This window comes from Drosophila sulfurigaster, chromosome 3, assembly GCF_023558435.1.
Source record: "Drosophila sulfurigaster albostrigata strain 15112-1811.04 chromosome 3, ASM2355843v2, whole genome shotgun sequence".
Taxonomy (NCBI): Eukaryota; Metazoa; Arthropoda; class Insecta; order Diptera; family Drosophilidae; genus Drosophila; species Drosophila sulfurigaster.
Window position 1 is genome coordinate 36,458,989 of NC_084883.1, and position 11,808 is coordinate 36,470,796.

Here is an 11,808-nt window from a genome sequence, read left to right on the forward strand (position 1 = left end):
TGGCCGCAGACTGTTTATCAAAGTATACCAAATAAATACTGTACAATAAAATACACGCACTACATACGATATCGATATAACTATCGACAGCATCTGTTGTTGTCCGCGCTCTGCAGAGTGTGACCATTTTAATATTTCTTGCAATGCACTTAGTATATTTTCAACTTGTGGTCACGCTGCACAAAACAGCGGCGGTGCAAAATATTTACGCGATAAAAACATAAATAATAAGTGAATTGTGCAGTAAAAACACTAGGAAAACATTTATTCAACATGGCTGATGCCGCAGCACGTCAATTGCAGTACGAGTACAAAGCGGTAAGTGCCGGAAAAGTGTGCGCAAAAAAAGGAAAAAATGCCGCCACATGCGTTGCAAACGTTTGCCGAAAAAACTTTTTCACTTTTGTTTTTCGTCAATTTGCGTAGAACTCGAATCTTGTGCTGCAAGCTGATGTACGTCTAATTGAAAGACCACGTCGCGATGAAGCCACCGGGGAAGTATGCTCGCTAGTGGGCAAACTGGATGGCACCCGTATGGGCGATCGGTACCAACGCACAAAGCCGGAGAAAACGGAGGAGCGCAAGGTGAAGCGTCAGAAACGTGATGAAGCACAGTACGATTTTGAGCGCATGAAGGGTGCAACTCTGCTCTCGGAAGGCATAGACGAAATGGTGGGTATCGTGTATCGGCCCAAAACGCAGGAGACACGACAGACCTACGAAGTACTCTTAAGTTTCATCCAAGAGGCGCTCGGCGATCAGCCGCGTGATATTCTTTGTGGTGCCGCCGATGAAATATTGGCTGTGTTGAAGAACGAGCGGCTTAAGGATCGTGAGCGTAAACGGGATGTGGACAGTTTACTGGGCGAAGTGACGGATGAACGCTTTGCACTGCTTGTCAATCTGGGCAAGAAGATTACAGACTTTGGCAGCGATGCGGTAAATGCGCTTACAGCAGCCACCAACAATGAGGAGCAAATTGACGAAACCTACGGTATCAATGTGCAGTTCGAGGAGTCCGAAGAGGAGAGTGACAACGATATGTATGGCGAGATTCGCGACGACGATGCACAGGATGAGGGCGAAGAAGCACGCATTGATCACACGTTGCATGCTGAGAATGTGAGTTAGCAATTTGTTTCTTTATCTGACTTTGAAATACAAAACTATTAGCCTGTATTTATTTTAGTGCTTAGTGTAAACGAGCCAATTGTAGCTAAAACGCATATGATGAAGACACATATAAATTACTTTTTTATTTCTAGCTTGCCAGCGAAGAGGCCGCCAGCAATGTGAAAAAGGATCGCTCACTGCACCCATTGGACATTGATGCCTACTGGCTGCAGCGTTGCCTCAGCAAGTACTACAAAGATGCTATGGTTTCGCAGAGCAAGGCAGCTGATGTGCTCAAAATTCTAAAGGATGCTGCCGATGAGCGCGACTGCGAGAATCAATTGGTGCTGCTGCTTGGCTATGACTGCTTCGATTTTATCAAACAGTTAAAGCTCAACCGTCAGATGATTCTCTACTGTACCATGCTAGCCTCGGCGCAAACAGACAGCGAGCGACAGCGCATCAGGGAAAAGATGCGCGGAAACACAGCGTTGGCCAAGATCTTGCGGCAATTGGATACGGGCAAAGCTGATGAGCAAGAAGAGGCAGATGCACGTGCAAATAAGCGTGGCAAAGGCGACGCAGACGATGGCGGAGCTGCTGCTGCCGGGCAGGTGGCTGGCGTGCGTCAATTGCTCGAACTAGACGAGTTGGCATTCACGCAGGGCTCGCATTTCATGGCCAACAAGCGTTGTCAACTGCCCGATGGCAGTTATCGCAAGCAGCGCAAAGGCTATGAGGAGGTGCATGTGCCTGCACTGAAGCAGGTGCCATTCGATGCCGACGAAGAGCTCCAGCCCATTGACAAGCTCCCCAAGTATGTGCAGCCGGTGTTCGATGGCTTCAAGACGCTGAATCGCATACAGAGTCGTCTTTACAAAGCGGCCTTGGACAGCGATGAGAACATGCTGTTGTGTGCGCCAACGGGAGCAGGTAAAACCAATGTGGCCTTGCTCACCATGATGCGTGAGATTGGTAAGCACATCAACGAGGACGGCACCATCAATGCGCAGGACTTCAAGATCATTTACGTCGCCCCCATGAAATCGCTGGTACAGGAAATGGTTGGCAACTTTGGCCGACGCTTGGCCTGCTACAATCTGACGGTATCCGAGTTGACGGGAGATCATCAATTGACGCGCGAACAGATCGCAGCTACGCAAGTGATTGTCTGCACCCCAGAGAAGTGGGATATCATCACACGCAAGGGCGGTGAACGCACATTTGTGAGTCTAGTACGTTTGGTCATCATCGATGAGATCCATTTGCTTCACGACGAGCGTGGTCCAGTGCTGGAAGCACTCGTTGCACGTACCATCCGCAACATTGAGACCACACAGGAGGATGTGCGTTTGGTTGGCTTGTCAGCCACACTGCCCAACTACCAAGATGTGGCTACGTTTTTGCGTGTAAAGCCGGATAAGGGACTCTTCTATTTTGACAACAGTTATCGTCCCGTTGCGCTAGAACAGCAATATATTGGTGTGACCGAGAAGAAGGCGCTGAAGAGATTCCAGGTCATGAACGAAATTGTGTATGAGAAAACCATGGAACATGCTGGTCGCAATCAAGTGCTTGTATTTGTGCACTCACGTAAGGAGACAGGCAAAACCGCAAGAGCCGTTAGAGACATGTGCCTGGAACAGGATACGTTGGGCAGCTTTTTACGCGAAGGTTCAGCGAGCATGGAAGTCTTGCGCACGGAAGCAGAGCAAGTGAAAAACACCGAGTTAAAGGAATTATTGCCCTATGGCTTTGCTATACATCACGCTGGCATGACGCGTGTGGATCGTACACTCGTTGAGGATCTGTTTGCGGATCGTCACATCCAAGTGCTGGTGTCGACGGCCACCTTGGCATGGGGTGTCAATCTGCCTGCGCATACGGTCATTATCAAGGGCACACAGGTGTATAATCCGGAGAAGGGACGCTGGGTGGAGTTGAGTGCGCTCGATGTGCTCCAGATGTTGGGTCGCGCTGGTCGTCCCCAATACGACACCAAGGGCGAGGGAATCTTGATCACCAATCACAGCGAACTACAGTTTTACCTGTCGCTGTTGAATCAACAGTTGCCTATTGAATCACAGTTCATCTCGAAGCTGCCGGACATGTTGAATGCAGAAATTGTGCTGGGCACTGTGCAGCATCTACAGGATGCTGTCAACTGGCTGGGTTACACCTATCTCTACATACGCATGCTGCGCAATCCAACATTGTACGGCGTCTCACATGATGCCATCAAAGCAGATCCCATGCTGGAGCAGCATCGTGCGGATTTATTGCATACGGCAGCCTGTTGCTTGGAGCGTAGTGGATTAGTGAAATACGAACGCAAAACGGGACACTTCCAGGTGACGGATCTGGGACGCATTGCATCGCATTATTATTTAACGCACGAAACCATGTTGACTTATAATCAGCTGTTGAAGCAAACTCTCAGCGAGATTGAACTTTTCCGCGTGTTTTCGCTCTCTTCGGAGTTCCGTCACATTTCTGTGCGCGAGGAGGAAAAACTGGAGCTGCAGAAGCTGATGGAACGCGTGCCCATACCCATTAAGGAGTCCATCGAGGAGCACAGCGCCAAGGTGAATGTGCTACTGCAAGCCTACATCTCGCAGTTGAAACTGGAGGGCTTTGCACTGATGTCCGACATGGTTTTCATCACACAATCCGCAGCGCGTCTGATGCGCGCCATCTTTGAGATTGTGCTTACCCGCGGCTGGGCGCAGTTGGCGGACAAAACGCTAACGCTCTGCAAGATGATTGATCGTCGCATGTGGCAATCGATGACGCCCTTGCGACAGTTCAAAAAGATGCCCGACGAAATTGCCAAGAAGCTGGAGAAGAAGCACTTCCCATGGGCGCGTCTCTATGATCTGGAACCGCACGAGTTGGGCGAGTTGATACGCGTGCCCAAGCTGGGCAAGACCATACATAAGTATGTGCATCAGTTCCCTAAGCTGGAGCTGTCCACGCACATACAACCGATCACAAGAGCCACGCTGCGTGTGGAGTTGACCATCACACCGGATTTCCAGTGGGATGAGAAAGTGCACGGCCAATCTGAGGGTTTCTGGGTGCTGATCGAAGATGTGGACTCGGAACTTATACTGCATCATGAGTTCTTCTTGCTCAAACATAAGTATGCACAGGACGAGCATCAGCTGAAGTTCTTTGTGCCCGTCTTTGAGCCGTTGCCACCGCAATATTTTCTGCGTATTGTCTCCGATCGCTGGATTGGCGCCGAGACTCAGTTGCCCGTCTCTTTCCGGCATCTAATACTACCCGAGAAGAACATGCCGCCCACCGAGCTGTTGGATCTGCAACCGCTGCCCATAAGCGCTTTGCGTCAACCCAAATTTGAAGCTTTCTACAATCAACGCTTTCCGCAATTCAATCCCATTCAGACGCAAGTCTTTAATGCCGTCTACAACAGCGATGACAATGTGTTTGTGGGCGCTCCAACAGGCTCCGGTAAGATGACAATTGCCGAGTTTGCCATCATGCGACTGTTCAGCCAAAGCACCGACGGACGTTGCGTTTATTTGGTCTCCCAGGAAGCGCTCGCCGATTTGGTGTTTGCCGATTGGCATGCCAAGTTTGGTGCACTGGACATCAAGGTGGTGAAGCTGACGGGCGAAACTGGAACGGATCTAAAGCTGATTGCCAAGGGACAACTGGTCATTACTACAGCGGACAAGTGGGATGTATTATCGCGTCGTTGGAAGCAGCGCAAGAATGTGCAACAAGTACAACTGTTTATTGTGGACGAACTGCAGCTGGTCGGCGGCGAGGAGGGACCCGTCATGGAGATCGTCTGCTCTCGTATGCGTTACATTAGCTCTCAGATTGAGAAACAAATTCGAATTGTAGCATTATCCGCTTCTCTTACTGATGCTCGCGATGTGGCTCAATGGCTGGGATGCAATCCAAATTGCACATTTAATTTCCATCCGAGTGTGCGTCCCATTCCGCTGGAGCTGCACATCCAAGGATTCAATGTCACCCATAATGCCACACGCATTGCCACAATGTCGAAGCCCGTGTACAATGCCATTCTCAAGTACAGCGCTCACAAGCCTGTCATAGTGTTTGTCTCGTCACGGAAACAAGCTAGGTTAACAGCCATCGATATACTCACGTATGCCGCATCGGATCTGCAGCCGAATCGCTTCTTCCACGCTGAGGAGGAGGACATACAACCTTTCCTCGAACGCATGTCGGACAAGACGCTCAAGGAGACGTTGGCTCAGGGTGTGGCTTATCTGCATGAAGGCTTGTCTGCCTCGGATCATCGTCTGGTGGAGCAACTATTCGATTCGGGCGCTGTGCAACTGGCTGTTGTGTCGCGTGATCTATGCTGGGGCATGAGCATCTCGGCGCATTTGACTATTGTCATGGACACACAGTTCTACAATGGCAAGAATCACTCGTATGAGGATTATCCCATTACGGATGTGCTGCAGATGATCGGACGCGCCAATCGACCCAACGAGGATGCGGATGCCAAGTGTGTGCTCATGTGCCAGAGTTCCAAAAAGGATTTCTTCAAGAAGTTCATCAACGAACCTTTGCCCATCGAAAGCCATTTGGATCATCGTATGCACGATCATTTCAATGCCGAGGTGGTCACCAAAACCATTGAGAACAAGCAGGATGCTGTGGATTACCTGACCTGGACGTTCCTTTATCGACGCTTGACACAGAATCCCAACTATTACAATCTGCAGGGCGTTACGCATCGTCATCTGTCTGACCATTTGTCAGAATTGGTAGAGAATACACTTAGCGATTTGGAGCAGTCGAAGTGTATTAGTGTGGAGGACGACATGGACACATTGCCACTCAATCTGGGCATGATTGCGGCCTACTACTACATCAACTACACAACGATTGGTATGTAAATCGTTGTTGTTATTAAATTCAGTATACAAACGTTTTCATTTCTCTTTAGAGCTTTTCAGTTTGTCGCTGAATAGCAAGACCAAGGTGCGTGGTCTGCTGGAGATCATTTCGTCAGCTGCGGAGTACGAGGATGTGGTGGTCAGGCATCATGAGGAGCAGGTGTTGCGGACGCTATCCCAACGTTTACCAAACAAACTCACGGGACCCAATGAAACTGCACCCAAGTATATATAATTTAATAGTGTTTTCTTTGCAAATTCTTAACTATTTCGTATGTCAATCCCTCGATAGATTCAATGATCCTCACATTAAGACCAACCTGCTGCTCCAAGCACATCTGTCCAGGTTGCAACTGGGTCCCGAGCTACAAGGCGACACCGAACAAATCCTCAGCAAGGCCATACGCCTCATCCAGGCTTGTGTGGATGTACTCAGCTCGAATGGTTGGCTATCACCTGCTGTGGCTGCCATGGAACTGGCTCAGATGGTCACGCAGGCCATGTGGAGCAAGGACTCGTATCTGCGGCAGCTGCCACACTTTAGTGCCGAGATCACTAAACGCTGCACAGATAAGGTAAACATCTTAAAATACATCCTCTGATTGAATTGGAACTAATCGTTAAACATTTGCAGAAAATCGAAACCGTTTTCGATATTATGGAACTGGAGGATGAGGATCGTACGCGGCTACTGCAGCTGTCCGATGCCCAAATGGCTGATGTGGCACGTTTCTGCAACCGTTATCCTAACATTGAACTCAACTACGAGGTGGTCGATAAGGATCGCATCAATTCCGGCTCAACGGTCAATGTGGTCGTACAACTGGAGCGTGAGGATGAGGTTACTGGTCCCGTGATTGCGCCCTTCTTCCCGCAGAAACGTGAAGAGGGCTGGTGGGTGGTCATCGGGGATCCGAAGACTAATTCCCTGCTCTCCATTAAACGATTGACTCTGCAGCAAAAGGCCAAGGTTAAGTTGGACTTTGTAGCTCCCAGTCCGGGTAAACATGATTATACATTGTACTACATGAGCGATTCATATTTGGGTTGCGATCAGGAGTATAAGTTCTCCATTGAGGTGGGAGATTTCCAGTCGGAGAGCGAAAGCGAGTCCGAATAAGTTCTCTAGCGATAACTCTTTAACACAAAACAATAAACCAAAACCATAATTTTTATCAAAAAAAAGAGAACAAACTGAGTTTATTAATTATTAACTGGATTCTGATAGAAAAAAGGCGAAGAAATATTAAAGTCGGGCACAATTTAAATTTTATCAATTTTTTAGGGCTTTCATAGACAGCCAGCTTTAAATCGTTAATTGAAGACCGAGGCGATTACGATTAAGCGCGAAATCGATGACTTTAGAAAACCAATGAAATCAAAACGAATTTAAGATAGTTATCGATATATTTGAAGAGTACAAAATGGCGATTAGCGACAAGTTTAAATTTTTGATAACGATTTCTAGTGCTTTCATAAATATTTGCAGTTAAATAGAGCGCATTTTAATTGTTGACTTTTTGAATATGATTACAAGATTAAACTCTTTAACCGCTCACAGACACAGATGAACCGTGGCTGCCGGCATTATTAAATCCATTGTTGGCAAAATTGTTGCTGGACGCAAAATTTATGGTCTGGCCATTGGGCAAACGGTAGACTTGGCTTAGACCGGCGCTAGCAGCGTTGCTGTTGCCAAATTGCGATTGTGTCGATGTGCTTGCGGACTGGGCACCAAAAGTGTTGCCGCCGTTTTGAGAGAGGAAGCCCTGAGCCTGACCAATGGCCGCTGAGGAGCCTTGACCGAACCCATTGTTAAATTGACCGCTGGCTGCACCATTTGAAGCAGTTTGCTCCTGATTGTAACCATTCGGGCCCGGCTCATTGAAGGGATTCAGCTGGACATTGGCATTGGCATTACCGCCATTAGGACCGACCCCCACATCAACGCCAGAGTTGGCGCCACCAGCACCGGCATTTGTTCCTGCATTTATGCCTCCATTAAACCCAAAAGGTTGGTTTCCGAAAAATTGACGTTTTACACGCTTGTGAGTCGCGTAGATACCATTGAGAGTTTCTTCCAGCGCGGAACGCACGCGTCTCACATTCAGATTGGTTTTGGGCTTGATGTGGAGATTAGACTCGAGAACAACTTCTTCGATGGTGACACCCTCGGAAGCTGTGTGTAGATTAGTTAAGTGGTCGATAGGAATCGCTAAATATTAATATACAATATTTGATGACACTTACGCAATTGAACCTGAACCTGCTTCTCATTGCGCTGCGACAGCTGCTGTGGCGCCGCTAACGTCAACGTCGCCGATAGGCAAACGGTGGCCAAGATTAGCATACAAATTGAGAAATTCATTTCGTTATTGATTGTTTTTCGATCGTTCGTTCGTTAATCGAAGACACGAGCACAACACGTCCGTCAGCTAGGCAGCGCCAGTAACGACTGTTGGAAGCTGTGCTGGGTGCTTGCGGTTTATTCCAAAGCACACACACACTCATAAAATCTAAACTCTCACTTTTCAAACGCCAGGGGGCGCCCCCTTTTGCTGATGGCTTTACTAGCTGCGGCTGCTAAGCTGTTAATTGAGCTTATAAATATTTAAATGTTCGGATTTGGCTGTATGATAATAAATTTTTTGGCATATGTAACAAAACAAGCAGAGAAACAAAATCAAATTTTAACCAATTTTTTTTTGTTTTCTTTTGTTATTTGTTTTGTATAATTATCGCGGAAAAAAACAAGTCCACAAAATGTTTGTAACCGGTTTCTTGTCGTTTTCTCACAAAGCTCATGCAGGAACTAGTTTCATTTCGTTGTTGTTGAATTTCCTTTTCGGGAACAGATGATGCCCAGAACTCTTGGCTTTAGGCGTGCATTTGTGCATGGTCTTGGATGAGTGTGTGTATGATGTGTCTGTCTGACAGTGTTTGTTCTGCCTTCAGGTGTGTGTGTGCGTTTGGTGGTGGGGGCGATGAGGAGATTAGGCACAACCCAGTGAACTTTTTAAAGCGATTGCGCAGCTGTTGCTGAGAAATGCTCGCTGACAATCGTTTAGTAAAATAATCTGCAGCTAACGACGATAAACTTTTTTTTAATGATATTACTTAATTACAAATGTTGCACAAGAAAAAATATAATTAGCGGTCTCTTAAATTTTCATTATTTTTTTTTATGCATTTTTTAGCTGAATAACTTCCGCATGAGTAACGTAAATAAAAGTGTGTTCAAGCTCTATATGTGAAATAATTCCATAAAACAGATTAATATAAGAAATGTATTTATCTATTTCCAAAGTTAGCCTGATCGTCCTTCCCTTTAGAAGTGAATAAAAATGCTCCTCATTTATACTCTCTTAAAAATCATTTAATTTAATCCATAATTAAGTAAATGTTGTAAATTTCTTAAATAAAAAGACACAAATAATTAATTAATTAATAGACACACAAAGTTCTATGTATCGCCAAAGAATTCAAAGTGAACATTAACAAAATTTGTTTGTTATTCTGTTTGTTGAGATCTCTTAATTAAAAAAATATGTTTTGCTATCTTTATGTGTAATGTATAAATGGAATATGAATGCATTATTGTATATATACGAAACAATATATAATTTAATTTAGATAATTAGTTTGCTACAACTTGATAGTTGTTATGAGGCGCTTGAATGGTTTGTTTTTCCCCTGGAGATTTCGAGATGTTTTTTTCGAGTTTTGTCTTAATGCTAACGATGATGCTGATGCAAATATGACAATTGTGGTTAAGACTTATGCATTAGGTCAAAAGGAAACAACAAAAACTGAGCACTGTTTTTGATATAGTACAATCAATATAGTTATTTAATTGCTAATTATGTAGTTGAATTGTAGCTTCTGTTCTTGGTTATTCCATACAGAATAGCTATTCGATGCCATGCGCAAAGATCATCACCAGTCCCGGCTCGACCATAACATCCTCAGTCATGTGGACGTTGTCGCAGCTGAGCACTAGCACCGCCTGTTTGCCTACAACGACAAAGCCTTTGATTGGTCAAACACCAAGTGTTTGGGGTTTTCATATTGATCACTCACCTGGTATGCGCCGGCAAATATAATTGTCATAGATGCGTCGGTTATTCTGTCGCGTTTCCAGCGAACTCAAGCCACGGGGCCAGCGTCGTTCGTGGCAGTTCTCCATAAGGCTATCGAGTATGTGGGGAGGGCAACCGGATTCCGACAGCGCTCGCTTTATCATTAGCTAAGGGAAATGGTACGAAGTTGTAGTATCTTAAGGGTTTACAGGTCTTAAAAGCAACTCACCTGTAGTGCATCGTCGGGAGTCGAGATCATACCGCCCCAGCGTGTAACACGCGCTCTGGCCAGGGCGCTACTCCAGCGTATCACCTCGTCCCGTTCCATTTGATCAGCAATGGCACGCATGGCCGGATTAGAGACGCGCATTGCTCGCATAAAATCCTTAAAGAGCTGCAATTCGCGCTTCAATTCATTTATGGTTAATTGTTGATCCGTTAGTTCCGTTTTCAGCTGACCCATTTGCTCCGTTTGCTTCACAATCAATGTGCGCAGCTCGCGCACACAATTGTGATCCTTGAGCTCGTCCTTCGGTATATCGAAGCCACAGCCTTTTTCACAGGGAAACGGACGCTTCGGATTGTGCACACATTCTTCCAAATGTGAGTTGTAGGCATCCAGTTTGAGCACCGCAGTGCAGCCATATGGCGCATTGTCGCATGTAATTGACAACCTGCAATAAAGTATATTTCTTTATTATCTGCGATAACCGTTGGGTAAAAGGTCATTCCAACTAAATGAAATTCGATTTACATTAAGAATAATTTAATGTTTGTTTTATAATGTAACAATGAACCATTTCTCCCTCGAAAACAAATAAATAGAACAATAAATTCTAAGCAAATTCGATCCGAGCTATTGCTGCGAGTTGGTGAAACATAAACATATTCGTTTGCCTATTGTAACTGTCCATCGTAGTAAACACAAAGATCTCATAAACTTGCTTAAGCTACTAAAACTTGGAAAACTACTTTTTAGTCTTTGTTCTTGAATTTAAAAATGTCGCATTTCTAACCGAAGTAAATCGAATAGCAAGCATAATTTGAATGCTATGGATACGAATTTTGGGAAACATAATATCGAATGAACAAATTTCAAGATCTGCCTAGTGTAGTTGCACCCGTTATTGCTCTTCTATACTATTTATTTCACAAATTTCGTTAGCGGATATCTCAGTAATATAAACACTGACTACTTGCACTTGCCGTGTGGGCGATGGTGACTTACCTGGACAACAAGTTGCGCAATATGCGCGGCACTGCTCTCAAATTGGATGTGGTCAATGCATTGCGATCCACTGGACAGGTGGGCTGACGTGATAGCCACTCATTGATGCAGCCACGACAGAAGGCATGCTCACACATGACCGCCTAGTTGAGAGTATTGGAAGATGTTCTAATTGAAAGCAAGCGACAAATGTTTGTTGTTATTGGAGTTGTTGTGCAAACCTGAAGCGGGTCTTCCAGCACTCCTGAACATATGGGACATGTGAGCTCCTCGTCCACTTCGCCCTGAAAGCGATTCACATCGTAGCCCATTTGCAAGCGCTATTTCACTGCGTGCTCGATGTGCTACATCAACATTTATTGAGTTCCTCGAAAAAAATTGCAAAATCTTTTACTATTTTTTTTTGCTGCTGCTGCTGCGCTTGTGAAGTTTTGTGTTAGTGCTCAACAATTTCACTAAACATACGCGGTTAGTGTTGATAAAT

The 11,808-nt window shown here is 45.7% G+C and overlaps 3 protein-coding genes across 4 annotated transcripts; 1 reads left to right on the forward strand and 2 right to left on the reverse strand.

Annotated features, from left to right (window-relative positions):
- The first annotated feature begins 152 nt into the window (after positions 1 to 152).
- Positions 153 to 8,032, forward strand: LOC133841797 (U5 small nuclear ribonucleoprotein 200 kDa helicase). Its single transcript, XM_062274534.1, has 6 exons — positions 153 to 318; positions 427 to 1,122; positions 1,266 to 6,009; positions 6,068 to 6,242; positions 6,310 to 6,592; positions 6,652 to 8,032. Exons 1-6 carry the CDS (start codon positions 274 to 276, stop codon positions 7,135 to 7,137), a joined length of 6,429 nt encoding a protein of 2,142 aa, XP_062130518.1. The 5' UTR covers positions 153 to 273; the 3' UTR covers positions 7,138 to 8,032.
- Positions 7,406 to 8,661, reverse strand: LOC133841840 (uncharacterized). The gene is made up of 2 exons (XM_062274612.1): positions 8,268 to 8,661; positions 7,406 to 8,196 (listed from the first exon to the last, which is right to left on the reverse strand). The coding sequence occupies exons 1-2, from the start codon at positions 8,383 to 8,385 to the stop codon at positions 7,565 to 7,567; spliced, it is 750 nt and encodes a 249-aa protein (XP_062130596.1). The 5' UTR covers positions 8,386 to 8,661; the 3' UTR covers positions 7,406 to 7,564.
- A 950-nt stretch (positions 8,662 to 9,611) lies between these two features.
- Positions 9,612 to 11,785, reverse strand: LOC133841831 (E3 ubiquitin-protein ligase NRDP1). Of its 2 annotated transcripts, none has more exons than XM_062274597.1 (5): positions 11,546 to 11,785; positions 11,325 to 11,467; positions 10,326 to 10,770; positions 10,098 to 10,263; positions 9,612 to 10,046 (listed from the first exon to the last, which is right to left on the reverse strand). In XM_062274597.1, exons 1-5 carry the CDS (start codon positions 11,633 to 11,635, stop codon positions 9,928 to 9,930), a joined length of 963 nt encoding a protein of 320 aa, XP_062130581.1. In that variant the 5' UTR covers positions 11,636 to 11,785; the 3' UTR covers positions 9,612 to 9,927. The 2 variants fall into 2 exon arrangements, with proteins under 2 accessions (XP_062130581.1, XP_062130582.1); XM_062274598.1 differs by having other exon boundaries at positions 9,612 to 10,031; positions 11,546 to 11,783.
- Between the last annotated feature and the right edge of the window lie 23 nt (positions 11,786 to 11,808).